Source organism: Erpetoichthys calabaricus, chromosome 4, assembly GCF_900747795.2.
Source record: "Erpetoichthys calabaricus chromosome 4, fErpCal1.3, whole genome shotgun sequence".
Lineage (NCBI taxonomy): Eukaryota > Metazoa > Chordata > Cladistia > Polypteriformes > Polypteridae > Erpetoichthys > Erpetoichthys calabaricus.
The window spans coordinates 22,541,550-22,561,878 of record NC_041397.2 but is presented as its reverse complement, the minus strand read 5'-3'; the positions used below and the strand labels follow the sequence as shown (position 1 = coordinate 22,561,878).

General features: G+C 41.4%; 1 protein-coding gene across 1 annotated transcript in view; it reads right to left on the bottom strand.

Annotated features, from left to right (window-relative positions):
- Positions 1-1,061: 1,061 nt before the first annotated feature.
- rcbtb2 (regulator of chromosome condensation (RCC1) and BTB (POZ) domain containing protein 2) overlaps positions 1,062-20,329 on the bottom strand; it is an 81,926-nt gene continuing 62,658 nt past the window's right edge. Inside the window, exons 9-12 of the mRNA XM_028799244.2 lie at positions 15,971-16,097; positions 11,455-11,594; positions 8,421-8,551; positions 1,062-1,520 (exon numbers count right to left, since the gene is read on the bottom strand). Of these exons, the coding sequence (XP_028655077.1) occupies positions 1,380-1,520; positions 8,421-8,551; positions 11,455-11,594; positions 15,971-16,097 (539 nt within the window). The 3' untranslated portion in view covers positions 1,062-1,379. The remainder of the gene's footprint in view (positions 1,521-8,420; positions 8,552-11,454; positions 11,595-15,970; positions 16,098-20,329) is intronic.

Here is a 20,329-nt window from a genome sequence, read left to right as displayed (position 1 = left end):
AGACTTTCGATTTTTCCTACTTCCATTATCTCTAACCTGCTCTGCATGTGTATCACACCAATGTTTTTGAAGTCTTTATGACGTTCTACTTTGTCATCTACTCTTTGTCTTTTATTTCCGGCCCCAGGCGTGGTTAAATCGCTTGGCACAAAGTCTCGTCTCGTGGGACGTGAAAGTATCTTTCTGAAAAAGTCTCGTCTCGTCCCAGGATTGTTTTTATCATAATAGACAGATGTGAAAACTGTCTTCTTAATTTAATGATTTTTTTATGAACCACGTTACGTGTAGAGGAGAGGTAACTTAGAATAGATTCACATACATTTACTCTCTCTCGCCCTACATGTACAGTCAGCACCTTTCCTCTGTAGCTCTCCTGACCGGTGCTTCCTTTATCGAGCGCCTTCCCATAATGCCTGCTTCTCAGACTCTTGCTCGCCTCCTTGTCTGCTTTTATGCTTACCATCTATGAAGTCGACTCTTAGCGTGCCCCCAAAGCCTTTACTCTTCCTCGTGTGCCTCACACTTACACTTCCTGCCTTGACCGTGTCACCAATGCCAAACTCACCAATCACATCAAAGTCAAACTGACCAATCAGATTGCTCGGGGGAACTGGATGCACACGTTTAATTATATAGTAGACAGATACATACCGTGGCCTAAAGTAACATGGACATGGCATGTTAGAATACGTGCTCAGTCTCAAGACGTGGATCAACCCTTGAGAACATCCTTGGTTTGAAAGTGCCGTGGAGCTACTCAGTTAAGTTGTTACACTTTTGTTTTTCACGTTTGCAGTGACTTTATCTCTGTATTCAGACAAGGCTCAGTATTTATTAAATGTGTAAAGAAATTGCTTTTCACTTATGGACACAACTTCCTCTAGGAAATTAACAAATATCACGATTGTGAAGAAATAACTTTGACTTGAAAAACCCCAAACTTATCCTTTGAGTTATCTGCATGCCAACCAACAGTTCAGAGGTTTGGCGCCACTTGATACCAAGCTGCACATTATTGCATCTGTCCAGGAAAGTGTGAAACAGAAAAGTGGAAAAGGAAATGGGGGCAGAAAACATTAAAGTGTTTTATTACTTTCCAGGTCATTCACTTTTTTTAAAACAATCATTTTGAATGTTCATAACAATGCTAGAAATACTAAACCTTCATTTCCTTCTTCACAAAGAAAACCCAACAGAGAACTCGACTGGGCAAACCTTCATTTGTTGGACAAGCTGATACATTTTTCCCCCAAACAAACATTCCATTAATGAAGACAAGTATGAAGAGTACTTCATATATAAACACATGATTCTCGTCGACTCGGGATGGCAGGATTCTTTGCTCACCGGTCCACTCACCGCTTCACGTCTCGGCCCAATCAGTTTTTGAACGCTCCGTACCGGCTCGCCTTGCTGATGAAGTTCTTCAGGAGGTCATAGTCCATTTCCGCAAAGGCTTGAGTCTGAGTGACCGCCGTCATGTGATTGACACAGAACTTGAAGCAAAACTCTTCTAAATCCTACAAATGAAGAATGCTTTTTGTTGAACAATGTTCTATGCAAGATGGGAACAACACATCAACTACTCTGCTAACTGGAATGACCCCCCCGCCCAGGATGACCTCCTAGAATTAACTTTTTGGGGTGCTGCTGTCTCACAAATTGGTGCTCAGACTCGCAATGTCCATGCAGGTTTAACTGGTGACTCTGTCCTACACCAATGCTGCCAAGATCAGCTCTGGACCCCACGACCGTGAACAGGATTAAGATGGCCTGAGAATTTTAGTGACATACCAAGAGAAAGTAATACTTTGTGCACTTGAGCATTGTCTCCATGTTGACGCTGTTATGGACCTCACTGTCCCATACTCTGTGAATATTCGGCTATCTAAGGTCAAAGGCGTAGCCTTCTTTCTTGTTTTGGGCCACAGCTAAGAGACTCTCCACACAGGAACTTCCTTTGACAAAACACAAAATGGTCTGATGCACTGGAAAAAGACTGGCGGCATGACAATTCTCTCCAAAATCCTTTGACTCCGCATGAGGAGCCCACAATCATTCTGCTCAGATCGTTCATCCACTTCGTGTAGAGAAATTTGTTGAAAAGAAAATTAAGCCCATCATCAGAATTGCATTGGGTGCTCTGAGCAGTTGTTTATGGCGCTTCTACTCTGTCGCTTCACAATTCAAGTGGAAATCAAACTCATTAAATCTGGGGGTGCAACATGGCAAAGACAACCTGGAGGTGGTGCCAGTCCATCACAGGCTCACTGTGCTAATGCCAGTGCCAGGACAAGCCAGTCTGTGAACCAGAAGGCTGTTCCTGTGGTCAATGGAGTGTGTGGTTTATATGGCAGATGTCTTCCTGTGGAAATCTACAGAATGTTTAGTTGAGCAAAGTTGATTGTGTTCCCCAGTGAATGCACATTTTTGATAACCGTAACGATTGATGCGTTTATTTTATTACATTTTTTATTTATTTTTTAAAAAGGCAGCGTGGTTGTATTCTGGTAGGTTGCCAGTTCAAATTCCTTTACAGCCCAAAGGGATCCTACTCTGTTGGGCTCTAAACCTGAAAATTGCATCAAGGGTGCTATACAATGGCTGACTCTGCGCTCTGAACCCCAAAGGTCCTGTGAAAAGACAATTTTCCCTCGGAGATTAATAAAGTGTATAAAATACCCAAATCAAGTTCCTTTAACTGTGGTCGGGTATCGTTTTGCGTTGTGTTCTCCACTTTTACATGATCACTCTGTCATAGTAAATGCCATTGGATGACACCTTTGATGCATTTCAGTTTCAGGAACTGACCTGTAGGACACAGTTGACATTGCCCATTCCGCTGGTCTTTAGTGGCATACCAGGCCTGTTAAGAAAGCAGACTGAACAGACATCCAGTTGCACAAACAACCCCCCCCCCCACTCCCATTTCAGCCCAAGTGACTGAACTCCAGCTTGTACCAGGATCTGCCTGGACTTCATCTGATAACAAAGGCGTAAGTCAGAGATGAGCTGACATCTCTTCAGAAGCCCCTATGCAGACCTCTAAAGCCAGAAGGCATGAAATGGACTCCAGAAGGACAAAGAGCTGTAAATCAATGAATGACATCTGTGACGGACAGAAGAACTCGCCTGTGAGGAGACACTGACTTTGTAACTGAAAGCGACTTTGATTCATTCAGGAGAAGTTAAACTAGTTACACACATCCCATCGGAGGGAGGATATTCTCTGGACACTCGCTAAAGTCCAAAGTGACTGAAAACCTCTGATACCTGCGCTCTGAAACTAAAAGTCGATGAGCTGTTTCCTGTTTGGGGACCAGAGAACTGACAAGCTCTTTCTCTTAAGGGATCAGAAACTGACAACATCTCTCTGTCCAGCCAAGCTGTGGGGCCAGGTGGTTGAAAAGATGAAGAAGTAGCAGCCATTACTTCAAGAAGGGACCTTCAGCATCTAAACTCTTGTGCCAGGAGGAGTTGAACGCTTTTCCCTGTGAAGTTGCAGACGACACAGCAAAGGGCCTAACTGAGGAAAGCACTGAACACCAAAGAAAAGGATCAAAAAACAAAGATAAAGAGTGCAATCCAAAGCAAAAAGAATCCTCCACTTGAACCTGGGACAGCAACAACTCCACACAACATCACCTTTATAGTCTTGATATCATAAAATGAGAACCCTAAATAGCAAGTATCCAAAGTAAATTACATGTCGAGGTTGGAACATTTGCTAATAGCGTCCTAAGTGCAGCTAAAGCCGACATCTGTCTGTCTGCAATGTTGTAAGACCATTCAGTTTTGACCAGCGGTACAGGTGGTCTCTACGTCTGCTCTGATCGCTTAGCTGGAACAAAACCTGGGACCATTCCAGCCTGACAGAACTCCTGCCATGTGAGATGTCATAATCACTGACCTTGGTGGGCCTTACAGAAGCAACAGCTAACAAACATCACATTGGTACTAAAAATATTTTACTTTAAAAATGACCCCACCAAATGTTTCACGGATATGCTGCAGGTGCATCTTTTCCTAAATGCCAACAACAGCAGCAGCATAGAACACTTTCGGGATTTTGACATCACTGCCTTTCAAGGTGTCTCCAGATGCTCAATGGGCTCTGCAGCTACACGATGGACTTCTGTCCTTGTAACACTTCTGGTATGGCATCTGCTTAGCTCAGGGCCACAACGCACTACAGAGGGCAGTGAAGTTGGTATGAAATATTCCTGGTACCCAGTACCCTCCAGGTCAGGACATGTTTCAGGGGTGCCCAGCTCTGATCGTGGAGAGCCACAGTGACTGCAGGTTTTCATTCTAACCATTTTCTTAATCAGTTTTGCTACGAATTCACTTCATTTGATGGATTTGCTATTTGAGACTCAGCCACTTTAAATGAGGGCTGAGCTACGCTGGTCCTGGAGGGCCGCAGTGCCTGCAGGTTTTTGTTCCAACCCTTTTGCTTATGTGAGTCTTTTATTGCTGATGAAGCATTTAGTGCTCAAGTGACATTTTTGTGGTTCACTGGAGTCGTCTTGCTTGTTAAGATTTTGACCCCTTAATTGCTCATTTTAGTCTTAAACAGCCATATCCATTGCTTTAACTGCTCCTTATTAGCAATAAGATGCAAATAACAAAAGGAGCCGGCAGTTTCACATCTAGCTTGTCTCTATTTCCACCTGTGTGTATTCATTGTTCACTATTAATTTAGTAATTAATTAGACCATTGAATTTATTGATTCAATTTATTAATTAAATACTCAGAAGGAAATTGAACAGGGCGCTATATAACCTTCTTAATGGCTTCTGAACACTGGAGGATGACAGTGTCGCGTGTGCTACGACTTCTAAATCCTTCTCATAAGATGAACTTTCATCTTTTAGATCTCCCACTGGGCATTCAAATCTAACATTTTTACTCCCTACAAATAATTCATCATATATACTTCTATTAAATTTCATCTGCCACATATCTGCCCAAACCTGTGGTCTGTCCCTCTGTAATCAACAGATTTGAGATAATCAACCTCATGTAGTATCATCTACAAACTTAACTAGCGTACATACACACATATAGTGAGGAGTTAGGCAAAATGTCACCCTTTATTGACTAACTAGAAAGATTACAACACCCAAGTACTACATATACATTAAATATACAGTACAAGTATATACTGTATATATAATGTGATAGGCCTTACTTCACAGATGTGGCCTTTTCAAGTGGACTAGAAATCAGCAATAGAGGATAAATATAATAGGGACAATGGGGAGATGGCGGCACACAAAGACAAACTCTCAGGCAGGGTGTAAGCTCACAGGCTCCAAGATGGATGACACCTGTCCTGAAGCTGACTGGTGTTTGCTTTCAAGCAAAACTGACATTGGCATGTGGGGAAAAAAAGGGCAGGAATAAAGTGAAGTTCAATCAGGTAAAAGTGTCCCTGGAAATTTTAATGTAATATTTGTTCACAACACACACATACAAAATATACAAAAGGTAGAAAAATGTGTATGATATACTAATTAAAAAAGATGAAATGGTCAGGAATAATAATAAAAAAATAACCAGACTGGAGTATGTAACAAAGCCGAGAAAAAAACAAACTATCTGTAAAATCCTAGCAACCCCATAGGATCCCAAACACTGGTACAACAGGCTGCCAAATAAAATCCACTGACGTCATTTTTAAGAAACTTTGACAGACGTGGCACATGACTGCAGCCTGAACAACTGTAGTGCAGGGGCGCCCACCTGGAACAGGTGGCACAGAGTTAGCAGCTCAGGCCCTCCGCGAGACCTTCAGCACAGAGCCTATAAAAGTATTCACGTTTTATTGTTATAGGAGATTGAATCTCAGTGGGATTAATTTGGCTTTCTTGAAAATGATCAACAGAAAATGAATCTTTAATGTCAAAATGGTCTAATCAAATTATAAATATAAAACAAAACAATTATCCACATAAGTATGCGCCCCCTTTAATATGACATCCCTAAATCATCACTGGTGCAGGCAGTTGGCTTTAGAAGTCACAGATTCAGTTCAGTGGAGCTCACCTGTCTAAACGCACCTGAATGTGGAAGACACAACTTGTGGTGGGTCAGTACGGTGGGCTAAGCTACACAAGAAATATAAAATAAAAAACACTGCAAATATCTTCATGAAAAGGAGATTGAAAAGCAAAGTCAGGATGGAGACATCCCTTCAAGTCGAGTTAAATCAATCATGAAGAAACAGAAAGAGCGCAGCACAGCTGTAAACCTGACTGGAGTTGGCTGTCCACAAAAACTGTGTGAGAAGACGACTACTAGTGAGGAGGGCCACCCAGGCACCTAGGAGACCTCTAAAGGAGTTACAAGCTACACTCAAGAGATGTGAGAGACTTCAGAATAATTCTTTACATTTCTGTAGCGCTTCTCTCACTACTCAAAGTGCTTTACGTAGAGAGTGGGGAGCCACTTCAACCAGCACCAATGTGCAGCACTCCCCTGAATGGCGTACGCTCACCACACATTAGCTGTTAGTGGGTGGAAGTGCTGGAGACAGTTAGCCAATTAAAGACAGGAGATGATTAGGGGGCCAGAATGACCAGGCTGTGGTGGGCAATTTAGCTGGGACTTCAGGATACACCCTGCACTTTATGGTCAGGACCTCGACTTTACGTCTAAAGGACGGTGCTATTTTTACAGCAGAGTGTCCCCGTCACTGCACTGGGGCATACAGACCACTGGGTGAGCACCCCCTGCTGGCCTCACCAGCATCTCTTCCTGGAGCACCCCAAGCTTTTCCTGGTTGGTCTCTCATTCAAGTACTGGCTGAGCCCAGACTTGCTTAGCTTCAGGTGGATTACCTGTTCGGAAATGCATGTGGTAATGGCTGCCGGCCACACTTCCAGACAGCAACTGTTGCATGGGGGCTTCAGAAGTCGCAGCTTTATGGTATGAGTGCCAAGGAGAAAAAGAAAAAAAAAAAAACACAGTATCTCAGTTTGAATTTGCCAGAAGGTGCTTGGAAGAATCTGAAGACACCTGTAGGAAGGTTCTATGCTCCGATAAGATCAAAATTCAGCTTTTTGGTGGTCAGACTAAATACTGCACATTATCAAAATCAAAATCACCCCGTCCATTAAGGATGGTGATGGCAGCAGGCTTGTGAGGGTAAAATACAGAGACATCCTGGAGAAGAACCGGATGGAGTGTGTAGGAAACCCGTACCTTGGGAGAAGATTTACTTTCCAGCGAGCCAAAACCCCCCAGGCATACGGCCAAAGCTACACAGGAATGCTTTAAATCAATAATGTGAATGTCCTGGAGTGGCTGAGTCACAATCCAGATTACAGTTCAATTTAGAATTTGTGGTTGGACTTGACAATAGATGTTCACGCACAATCCTAATGCAGACCAACAGAGCTTGAGCAGTTTTGCAAAGACGAATGGGGCAGAAAGGAGTCCACTGTGCAAAACTGACAGAGACCTGTGCACACAGACTTGGGGCTGTCATGGCCGCCAAAGGTGCACTGACTTTAGGGGTGAATACTTATGGGATTAAGTGATTGTGTGTGATTTACCTTTATGGGGTGGCACGGTGGCGCAGTGGTAGCGCTGCTGCCTTGCAGTTAGGAGACCCAGGTTCAGGTGCGGGAGATCTGCTTGGAGTTTACATGTTCTCCACGTGTCTGCGTGACTTTCCTCCCACAGTCCAAAGACATGCAGGCTGGGTGCACTGGCGATTCTAAATTGTGTGTGTGTCTCCTGCGGTGGGCTGGCGCCCTGCCCGGGTCTGCTTCCTGCCTTGCACCCTGTGTTGGCTGGGATTGGCTCCAGCAGACCCCCGTGACCCTGTAGTTAGGGTATAGCGGGTTGGATAATGGATGGATGGATTTACCTTTATAATTAATATAGGTGACTTTTTAGGAATTTGTGTTGACTTTAACATTAGAGTCTTTTTCATGCTGATCAGTGTCAAAAAAGTCAAGTTATAGCCAGTAAATATCAGTTGGACCTTCCAGATAAGGTGCAGTTATACTTCAGTCCACTGTTCCATAGTGATAAAATGTGAATACTTTTTATATGGTACACTGGGTATCAGAGATGCACATCAGAGAAAGGCCATCAGAACTTTCACAATGGCTACAGAAAGGGCCAATCAGAAGGAGCAAACTGTGACATGTGGACACAGACTGGGGTCTGATCAACCGCCTGGACGAGGGGATTCTGCTGCTGAAATGATTCCAGGCAAATATTACTGATGAGATGCATCAAAAGATGAATATTATAATACCGTATTGTATGAGTGTCGGTGTGGGGATTACAGATTATTATGTCATGTTCATAAAATATAATGATGAAATTAACATCCGTGTTTTATAAATCTAGAAGAAGACACAGGCACTGAAGGCACATCCCACATGGATTATCATCCTACCCGAGCTTCATATTTAACTGCAGCAGACAGGAGTGAAATGGCGTTCTCTTCAGATATTCCTCGCTTGATGGTTTCTTGGCAGAGTCTTTTCAGCCGGGGTTCTCTATAAAAAGTCGCCAAGTCCAACAGTCCTGAAAGAACACAGAAACAGTTATAAATTATACTTTTTAAATCAGTGACTTCCCAAGTCCAATCTTAAATGAGGGGCTTCAGAATTTGAATCAGTTTTAGCTCACAACTCAACTAAAATACAAAAGAAACAAAAATGGTGACTGAGTGCAGCTATTAATATAATTAACATGTTGTCGGTTTGGAGTCGAGTGATCAGGATGAGGACCAGCACCTCCAAATCTGAGGCCATGGTTCTCTGGTAGAAAAGGGCATAGTGTCTCTCATCAGGTTACGAAGGAGATGCTACCCCAAACAGAGGAGTTTACCTATCTTGGGGTCTTGTTCACAAGCAAAGGAAAAAGGAAGTGAGAGATGGATAGGTGGATTAGAACGGCGTCAGCAGTTATGTGGACGTTGTGTTGGTCAGTCGTGGTGAAGCGAGAACTGAGCCAAAGACAAAGCTTGCAATTTGCCAATCAATCAGCACTCCTACCCTCACCTATGGCCACAAGCTTCTAGTAGTTATCGAAAGAAGTAAATCCTGGATACAAATGATGGAAATGAGCTTGCTTTTCAGGATTGTCTGAGCTAAGCCTTAGAAAAAGGGCAAGGAGTGCAAACATTCGGGAGGAGCTCAAAGTAGAGCCGCTGCTCCTCCACATTGAAAGGAACCCGTCGAGGTGGTTCAGGCAATTGATTAGCAGGCCTCCTGGTCACCTCTCTGTAGGGGGAGACCCATAAACACACTGGAGAGTGCCTCAGTGTGCCCCCGGAGCAACTAGAAGGATAAAGGGACACCTGAGCATCTTGGCTTAGAGTGCTGCCTCCTCCATGAAGACCAGATAAGCAGTAGAAGATGAATGGATGGAAAAAAGTGAAATCTGTTATGTTTTATTTGTCACCTGAGGTTACATGCACCTCATTTAGGACACGGTGAGGACTAGACGGTTGATAGTTGATTACCTGATCCAGAAAGAGGGTGTGCTTACTTTTATGCACAGTATATAATGATGAAATTATTATTGTTAATAATAATACCACTTCAAAGCATACAACAAAAAAAGCGTCCATCAGAGGAGTCGAGCTTGGATGGGGAGCTTATTTGAAGATCCTGCAATTTCTTCTATTGCTTAGTAAAGGACAACTTTTGTGAACTGTTACACGTTCTAATGAAAACATCGCTGTTAGAAATATTCAAATTCAGCAATACATTTATTAAGTAAGCCTACCTAGAGATATCTCACCTGTTTAGAGGACTGACACAGTAGATCACTGCAATAAAGTTAGACACAATCTCATTGATAAAACTGAGGACAAGTACTGAGAATGTTCACTATGCATTTTTAAGTGAATCTAGAAATTCCATAACAAAAATGACTGCTTCTAAACCCCCTTGTTTGAACACTAAATGTGAAATCCACAACAGTCTAAGATTTGCAGTGGCAACAGTTAATATTAGTACTGTATATACTCAAGTAGAAGTTGGGTCTTGAAACCCACGAACAATCTGTGCACGGTCCTGTTTAATGCTTAAAACAAGAAATCGACAGCAGAAACACGAAACGCAGTTTATAGCATTCCATGCAGTTCTTGCTCAGTGGTATACATAGGACAAACTTCAAAAAGAATCGCAACACGTATACAGGAACATCGCAACACCGTCAGAAGAAAGGACTCACTTTCATTGATCTACACGCATACTAAATCAACAGGACATACATTTAACTGGGACAATCTACAAGTAAAATTTAAGGCCAGTACCAAAAGTGCCAGAGAGCTGGCCGAATCTTGGCTATCAAATGAGAACGCCATCAACAGACACTTGGACGGTTGGGACGCCCAAAGGATGGAAGGATGGAGGATGGCAGATACTTTTGGACATTGCCTCCCCCAAAACACTAGATGGCAGCTTCCCTGGAATGTAGAGGTGCCCTGGATTCCCGCTGGGTGTCCTGGGACTTGGGAGTTCGGTTGCTCAGCCCTGTTGGGTGCCGCCAGAGGAAGCTGTAAAGGGATAGGAGGACTTGTGCCTTATTTATAGCCCAGAAGTACTCTCAGGTCATGAGGACCGAAGCTCCAAAGTACTTCTGGGCTGAAGAAAAAAGCCAGTTCTTCATTAGACCCAGAAGTGCTAGCCAATCACATGGTTGGAAGGACAGAAGCATTTCTGGGTCAAGGACTATTTAAAGGACTGTGGAAGACCCAGCAAGACAAGCCAGAGTTGGGAGGAGGTAGACAGCAGTTGCTGGGAGATGTGAAGGAGAATTATATTTGTGCTTAATTTACCATTTATTTACCTGTGCCATTGTGGCTATGGTGCTCAGGCACAGTTACTAAGAAGTCAAAGAATTAATATACTTCTTGGGACTTCAACTCGGTGTCCAGAATATCTGACACTTGGGGTTAACGGGGCGACAGCGCCCCCTAGCTTTTACACCTATTAATACCATCTGTGTAGCTAAGCATTGTTAGTGACCATGCAGTTCCCTATATAGCCACAGTCTATGCTTTTGAAAAGTCACAGTTCAAGAAGGACAACACAGCATTTCACTGAAAATTCAATATCTCAGGCTGGATTCAAAATATGACAGTGACTTCAGTTTACCTCCTACAGCCCACACAATCCCTAAACTTCAATATTTTTGATGAGGTGAATGTATGGCCAAATAATTTTCGGGAACTCCTACTGTGTCAGCATGGACCAAAAATCCCTTGCCAAAATTTGCAACATCATGTTAAATGTAAGCATTGGTGTTATTGTGACAAAAAGCTGCACCTGATTAATATTAAATCACCAGGGACCCTCACACTGGTCGAGCGCATCAGTCTGGCACCACCTTAATTGCAGACTACAATAACTGCAAGGTTTTAAAAATGCAAAACTCAAGGACATGAATTGTTTGATCTAGATTTGTTTTGTTACCTATTGCATCTTCTGGTGCGAGATTTATGCTGTCTGTATAAAGGTATTCTAAGAAAGCCTTGTAGACCAAATACGAGAATTGCTGGATCTGTATCGATTCTTCATCTCGTTCTGACAGCAGGGCCCGAAAATGTTCACACCTATAAGAAAAAAATCACAAACAATTCAAAGTAGACAAAGCACTTCTAAGAATTTAAACCTATGTAATTATAGTAGTGCTGCTTTGCAGTATTTAGTCAAGATTAAAATAAATCTACAGGAAATTTTCAATTATATCTAGAAAGTAAACCTCAATTATGAATCTATCATTGAACAAGAAGATGGGTGAAAATGGTTTTATATTACAATGCACAAAGTGCACAATTATTGATGCTGCAGGTTATGAATCAATTATTTTAACATAAAGAGGCAACTTTAAAGGCTTGGGGACTTAACAAAGGGACAGTGTGCTGTCTACAGAGGAACTCAGCTGTACAGCTGGCTGAATCATCAAGATATGGTTTCCAGGGGCCCAAATAAAAGATGAAATTAAACAGCTTATGTTTAGTGTCGGCACAGACGTGCTACAGAATCTAATGTACAGTGCTTACAAAAAGTATACACACCCTTGAGAGTTTTCAGATTTTATTGTTATACCACATTGAATCACAGTTGCTTTAATTAGGGTTTTTTGAAACTAAGAAAGTGAAAGCAGATCTCTGTAAAGTGGTCTAAATCAATTACAAATAAAAAAAAAACCACAAAATCGTCAATCTCACGAGTATTCACCCTCTCTGCATGCATACTTTCCCTGGCCATTTTTAGGTCGTGCACCTACTGATTTGTGCCCACTTCATCACTGGACACGAATCATTGGGGCTTCTGAGTCCCTGCTGCCTCATCCACTCCACAGTATGCAGTACTTCAGCCCTCCTTCCAGTTATTGTCATCTACCTAGAGGTGGTCCACGTCATCAACTAATCAAAATTCTGGTTTTCTTGACCCTTGTGACACTTCTGTTTAAATAAGCAATGCCACACGGTGCTCAGTCCCTGGGCAGCACTCCCTATAAAGCCGTGGATCAGACAAGATGTTCCTAAGGAGTTCACTTTGAATGAGGTGGCCGGCACCACATCGTCAGTAAGTGAGGTCTCCCATTGTAGGTGCGTCAGTTTTCTGGCTGCTTTAATGCTGTTTTTATGTTTCGCACACTAGCGATATTTGTTCTTAATGTCTGATGACCTATACAAGCCATTCACGTCGGGTCTTCCAAAACCTCAAGATGATGCACCGTACTTGGCTTCAAACAGAGGATCTTCTTTACCCTGAATGTCTTCCTTTCTTTATTTTTTTCGAATGCTGGGTTGTACTTTTAGAGTTTATCCTTTTCAGCAAGTTTGCTCTTTATCTTATTTTCCATCCTAATGTTAACATTGGACTGATGCACATTTTATAAACATACATTTGCCTATCCATTTCTTCCTTGACTTCACAAGAACAGCACACTGACATAAGGTGCGGCTTTAGAAGGATCAGTTATGTGCCGATTCTGAATCCTCAAAATATTTAAGAACCAAGAATAATTCAAGGCTCAAGTCAGCATCCACTTTACAACATTGGCATTTATTGAATTGCATAGTAACTACTGTGCATATTGTAACTGTCATGTATTATTATAATTACTATTATTATTCTTTGTTAGTATTACTATGAATAGATTGTGAAATGAATGAAAATGATAGAAAAACCTATCATGCAACATAATGTGCACAATCACAAACCTACACACAATGACATACAGTGCATCCGGAAAGTATTCACAGCGCATCACTTTTTCCACATTTTGTTATGTTACAGCCTTATTCCAAAATGGATTAAATTCATTTTTTTCCTCAGAATTCTACACACAACACCCCATAATGACAACGTGAAAAAAGTTTACTTGAGGTTTTTGCAAATTTATTAAAAATAAAAAAAACTGAGAAATCACATGTCCATAAGTATTCACAGCCTTTGCTCAATACTTTGTCGATGCACCTTTGGCAGCAATTACAGCCTCAAGTCTTTTTGAATATGATGCCACAAGCTTGGCACACCTATCCTTGGCCAATTTCGCCCATTCCTCTTTGCAGCACCTCTCAAGCTTCATCAGGTTGGATGGGAAGCGTCGGTGCACAGCCATTTTAAGATCTCTCCAGAGACGTTCAATCGGATTCAAGTCTGGGCCACTCAAGGACATTCACAGAGTTGTCCTGAAGCCACTCCTTTGATATCTTGGCTGTGTGCTTAGGGTCGTTGTCCTGCTGAAAGATGAACCGTCGCCCCAGTCTGAGGTCAAGAGCGCTCTGGAGCAGGTTTTCATCCAGGATGTCTCTGTAAATTGCTGCAGTCATCTTTCCCTTTATCCTGACTAGTCTCCCAGTCCCTGCCGCTGAAAAACATCCTCACAGCATGATGCTGCCACCACCATGCTTCACTGTAGGGATGGTATTGGCCTGGTGATGAGCGGTGCCTGGTTTCCTCCAAACATGACGCCTGGCATTCACACCAAAGAGTTCAATCTTTGTCTCATCAGACCATAGAATTTTCTTTCTCATGGTCTGAGAGTCCTTCAGGTGCCTTTTGGCAAACTCCAGGCGGGCTGCCATGTGCCTTTTACTAAGGAGTGGCTTCCGTCTGGCCACTCTACCATATAGGCCTGATTGGTGGATTGCTGCAGAGATGGTTGTCCTTCTGGAAGGTTCTCCTCTCTCCACAGAAGACCTCTGGAGCTCTGACAGAGTGACCATTGGGTTCTTGGTCACCTCCCTGATCGCTCAGTTTAGATGGCCGGCCAGCTCTAGGAAGAGTCCTGGTGGGTTTGAACTTAGTCCACTTACGGATGACGGAGACCACTGTGCTCATTGGGACCTTCAAAGCAGCAGAAATATTTCTGTAACCTTCCCCAGATTTGTGCCTCGAGACAATCCTGTCTCGGAGGTCTACAGACAATTCCTTTGACTTCATGCTTGGTTTGTGCTCTGACATGAACTGTCAACTGTGGGACCTTATATAGACAGGTGTGTGCCTTTCCAAATCATGTCCAGTCAACTGAATTTACCACAGGTGGACTCCAATGAAGCTGCAGAAACATCTCAAGGATGATCAGGGGAAACAGGATGCACCTGAGCTCAATTTTGAGCTTCATGGCAAAGGCTGTGAATACTTATGTACATGTGCTTTCTCAGTTTTTTTATTTTTAATAAGTTTGCAAAAATCTCAAGTAGACTTTTTTCATGTTGTCATTATGGGGTGTTGTGTGTAGAATTCTGGGGAAAAAAATGAATTTAATCCATTTTGGAATAAGGCTGTAACATAACAAAATGTGGAAAAAGTGATGCGCTGTGAATACTTTCCGGATGCACTGTATAATAATCACATACACTTCCTTATGATTTATATTATTTTCACCAACCTTATCAGTGGAGGGTGAACAACCTCAAACAATGGATTTAAAAGAAATTTGTTTCAAAATTTGCAAAAATAAAACTGAGAAAAAAAAACTGAACGTCACTGATTTGCATTTGTACAGTCGTAAATAACTAATTAAATGTATTATTGCTATAATTTTACTTTTCAAAACTAGTATACGGTTTGAAAATTGAAAACTACTGTCAAAGCATTAGTCTATTTTTATATTGTTAGATTTATACATTTTATTTGTGTTTACAAATTTTTAATATACTGAGTTTTAAACTACTAAGTCAAATTTACAATCATTCACTTAATATCTGTAATAAACAGCTAAATATATACCTATAGTTCACAAAAAAGGCATACATGAACGTAAACATATAAACCATTTCATAATCCATTTTAACTACCAGATTACAAACACAATGTTACATAGTTAATACTTCATCAAAGGGTAAATAAAACAGCACTATCCTAGGTTTATGAAACTGCATGTCACAGATACAGTCATACAAATGGGGGCTCCACTTACAGCTTCACCTTGGGCAGTAAAAATGTTACAAACGACTTTGACAGTGAAATGTAAAGTAAGGAAAAGCACAATGAAATCCTGCTGCCTGTTTTCTTTGGCAACCTCTTATGAGTTGAGCTCTCTCTCAATGAAGATAATTCAGGGCAAAATAAAGTTCAAACATCTTCAATGGCTGACTTCCCAACTGATATTGCAGCCTGGATGAAGGAACACCATCGTCAGCTCAACCTGTCACAGATGGACTTTCTTGTTTTCCCAGCTCGTCCATCTCACCCCATCTCTGTTCAGCTTGGTTCATTATCGCTAACACTTGCCAAGTCCATACAGAACTTTGGGGTGGTGAACAATGACCAGCTGTCCTTCAAGGACCACGTTACTATGGTCTCTCGATCTTGCAGATTCACTCTGTACAGGATCCACAAGATCAGACCATATCTGACAGAGTGTGTAGCCAATGGTGACTTGTCTCTCAGCATTTACTAAATATTTGTTAGCATTTAAAATGTAACTGTTACATAATTGTGTTACCTAATTCAAAAATGTAATTGTTACCTGATTTTGAGAAGAGCTTTGTGCACATGTATGCATTTGCCATCTACAAGAAATTTTAAATCGGATGTTTCAGGGCTGTCAAATTCTTTCTTCAGTGATTGAGCTACTGTTAAGTAATCATCAGCCTCTGCAAAAAAAAAATAAAAAAATAAATAAGAGAAATTCTAAAAGCCCAACTGCCAAAGCACAGCATACAGTTTATTTATAATATAAACAAAAACTTTTCTGAGGAAGAAAAACAAATTGTGGAACCAGATTTAGAATGAAAGGCAAACTATAAGATCCATATATCCAATAATGTAAAGTAGGAAATCATAACAAACCTTTTTATGAGATACCAGAATTGGGTCATAAAATGTGAAATAAAATGTAACTTACATTAAACTCACTTAAAGTAGCACACCTCACTCACACGTCTCTCTGACATGCAGCGGTGCAGAGCGGTCTGTGTGCTTACATGAGAGCGACAGGCTGATTTTCAGAGCTGGTTGTTATGCAGTTTGAAGTATGAGGAGTGAAGGGTTATGGAGGCAGAGAACAGGCACGACATTTTGAACATTGGCTGTCCTCAGAAATGGTTCTCAAATTAAACCACATACTGTGGAGTGTAATTCTCATTCAAGCATTTCATTTTTGAAATGCCGAGTGCCCGCTTGATATTCATACAGCTCCATAGAAATGTTTGGCATTTCTTTTGATAGCAAACACACGGAAACAACGGATTTTTAAAAAAAAATGTTAATGCACAGTTACGATTTATTTGATGAACTGAAAGAAGGTCAAAGAAAAAAAAAAAGAGCGAATGTGGCATTTGCAAAAATATTTGGGCAACCCTACCAAGTCAATATTTACTAACACCTCCTTTCACAAAAATCTAAACGTGTTCTGTAGCCTGCTATGAGCCTTTGAATTCTTGTTTTGGAAACCCTGAGCTGTCTTGTATGCACAGCAAATTTAAGATTTTCCCACCGATTTTCAGTGATGTTCAAGTCTGAGGACTGCGATGGACATTTCAAAACCTTCACCTTGTGTTTCTTGAGGTACTTCGAAGTAGATACTGAAGTATGCTTTAGATTGTTGTTGTGTTGTAGAAGACATTCATTTTTCAGTTTCAGTTTCCTGATCTCTTTCAGAATTTGTTGGTATTTAGTGGAATCCATTCATCTCCGTTCTCACACAATGTTTCCTGTGCCACTAGCTGCCATCCAGTGCTGTAACCAACAGTTTGCATGGTTGTCTTTTATTCAAATGCTGCTTTTTTTCTCTCCAAACAAGTCTATTGTAGTTGTCACCAAACAGCTTGATTTTAACTTCATTTATCCACAGCACATAGTTCCAAAATTGCAGATTGCAGATAAGGTTTCCTTCTGATTGTTCTTCCATGAAGGCCATGTCCGTGTAAGTGTCTCCTTTCTCAGCTAAATGTGCCAACAGGTTTTGCGTTGCCTTCCTGCACAATATACGAGTCAGTTTTCTTGATCTTACAGATCTGATCATGACCTCCACAGATCCTCTTAACTGTCATTTCTTAATGACATTTTGGACTGTGGAAATTTCAAGACAGAAGCGCTTTGAAATTGTTTATTATCATTTATTTAAGCATACATTTGCTGCATTTTCAGATCCTCGGTCAGCTGCTTACAAGAGTCCATGGTTTGGAGTGTTGCAGAATGTTTGAAGAGTCAAAGAATTTATTAAGCTCTCAAATTGTCAATTCATAGACAGGTCAAGGATTGTAACGAACAATAAGCTAAGCAAGACTAACGGTCCAAGTTCTGAGAACTTACCAATGAAAGGGTGCCCAGACTTTTGCAAATGCCACATTTTCTCCTTTAGATTTTTACGGTCAATGTGGTGAAGCACATTAAACTTAATTGCTGTTGGCAGGATTTTTTTTTTTTTTTTTTTATAAACAGTGTGATTCGGGCTCAGTGGGTGTGGGTGCAGCTAAGTAGCTGGGCACACGTGGGGTGACCGTTGTGGTGGTTAGCGGCCCCACATTGGCACTCTGCAGATTGCAAATAGGGTGCCACACCCACAGAAGTTTAAAAGGGGGAAAAAAAAAGAAGAAATCCGAATCGGGGAGCTTGATGGGCAGTGATGGGAAGCAGGCAGTTGGTGACTCCATGGAGGAGTGTGTGATTGATACTCCAGGGGCAGATCGTTCCCTGCAGAGCAGTAGATGGAGCGGGTTACAAAAGAGAAGCCATTTTAGGGATCCTGTAGGCACCAAAAGGGTGTGAGAAAGATGGAGTGTCTAGCTCAGAACGTCACGACAGACTCCAATAGAGGAAGTTGTGACCGCGGCTACTGGTGTCTCCACCAGCTGTAAGAGCCGAGAAAGGTGAGCTGAGGAAACAGAGAGTGGAAGATATGGTAGGCTAGGTGAGAAAGAAGAGTCCAACGTCTGTACTGTTTTAATGGAACAGAGATTTTATGATTTTATTTTTTGGAAGAACACGTGCTTTGATGGATTATTTATTAACTATTTTTAACAGATGAAGCACTGCATGTTTTGAACATGATTTGTTTTAAACAAAAGCACCCAAGCACTTTCCCTTGCTTGTTCATGTGTCCTCAATTGCCCTGACTGATCTCGGTTCATGACTATTGACAGATCCAGGCTACAAAAAGGACATAGCAGCACAAGAAAATGTCCGGAGAAGAGCGACTAGGCTGATTCAGGGCTACAGGGGATGAGTTATGAGGAAAGATTAAAAGAGCTGAGCCTTTACAGTTTAAAGGAAAGAAGATTAAGAGGAGACACGACTGAAGTGTTTAAAATTATGAAGGGAATTAGTCCAGCGGGTCGAGACTGTGACTTAAAAATGAGTTCAATAAGAACATTAGAACACAGTTGGAAAATTGTTAAGGGGAAATCTCACAGAAACATTAGGAAGTTTTTCTTTACACAGAGAACCACAGACACCTGGAATAAGTGACCAAGTAGTGCGGTGGACAGTAAGACTTTAGGGACTTCCAAAACTCAACTTGATGTTATTTTAGAAGAAATAAGCGGATAGGACTTGTGAGCTTTGTTGGGCTGAATGGCCTGTTCTCATCTAGAGTGTTCTAATGTAATATTCTAATGTAATGTAATCTCGGTTCAAGTGCTGCCAGGGACGGTGGAGCCAACCCAAACTGTCATAATAATAAAAAAATTTTAAAAAGCCATCATCATGTTTACGCTAGTATTTTCATTAACATGCCATTGTTTTAGTTTGTTTACAGTCAAAGTTGTATTTACTGTTTTTTACTTTAAATATCAACAAATCATATAATTTGGCCAGGGGTGTCCAAACATTTGCATGGAACTGTATATTGTTAAAGGAGAAAGCAAGACCTGAGTAAGGTCATTAACTTTCAGTTTTTGAAAAAAAGTCTTAATACACGCAAAGTAACTTACTTGTAACATATCAAGTGATCTTTTAATTTTCAGTTTGTTTGATATTTCTGTGACATGCTTGCAACACAATGCAAAATACCTGCACTGGTTGGTAATTTCAGTAAAGACTGATCAGAAAAAAAGGTGATGTTGACAGTTTGACTGGTGGCTGTAAAAACTACTTCTACTAATGAAATCTATTGGCCACTGGTCGCAACACTCAGGGCCTGCAGCGTTCCAATGGATGTGGATTTGCTGAATCTACACTCCACTTTGATTCCACTTATCCTGAACAAACCAGGCCACTCTATCCTCTGCAACTTTGACTCTTACTGGGGAAAAGTCCAGAAGCTCCTTCTGTGTGGCATGTCCTGGATCTGCTCCCAGGTCTTAATAATAATAATAATTCATTACATGTATATAGCGCTTTTCTCAGTACTCAAAGCGCTATCCACACAGGGAGGAACTGGGAAGCGAACCCACAATCTTCCACAGTCTCCTTACTGCAAAGCAGCAGCAATACCACTGCACCACCTGTGAGGACTTCTCTCTGTGCAGGGTGCTCAGTACACCTCCCAAGGGAAGCCTCAAGGAGCATATCTAACTACATGCCCAAACCACCTCAAATGGCTCCTCTTATTGCAGAGAACCAGTGGTTCTGCTCCGAGCTCCTCACCCTGTCACAGAGGATGGGAACCTCTTATTGAGTGCTTATACTCACCAACTCATAGCCATTCCATTCCATTCTACATTTTTATATGCAACATATCTTAAGTCAGTAAAAACCACACACTTAAGGGTCAAGAATTAACTTAAAGCAAGTGAACAAAAATAAATATGTATACAGATTAAATATGTCTGTACAGTTAAAAAGCTTTACAGTGCAATACTAATCTTTGTGAAAGTTAATGTAAAAACAAAACTACCGTATATACTTGAGTTCAACTTCTCCCGCAGATAAGCTGGAGCTCGAT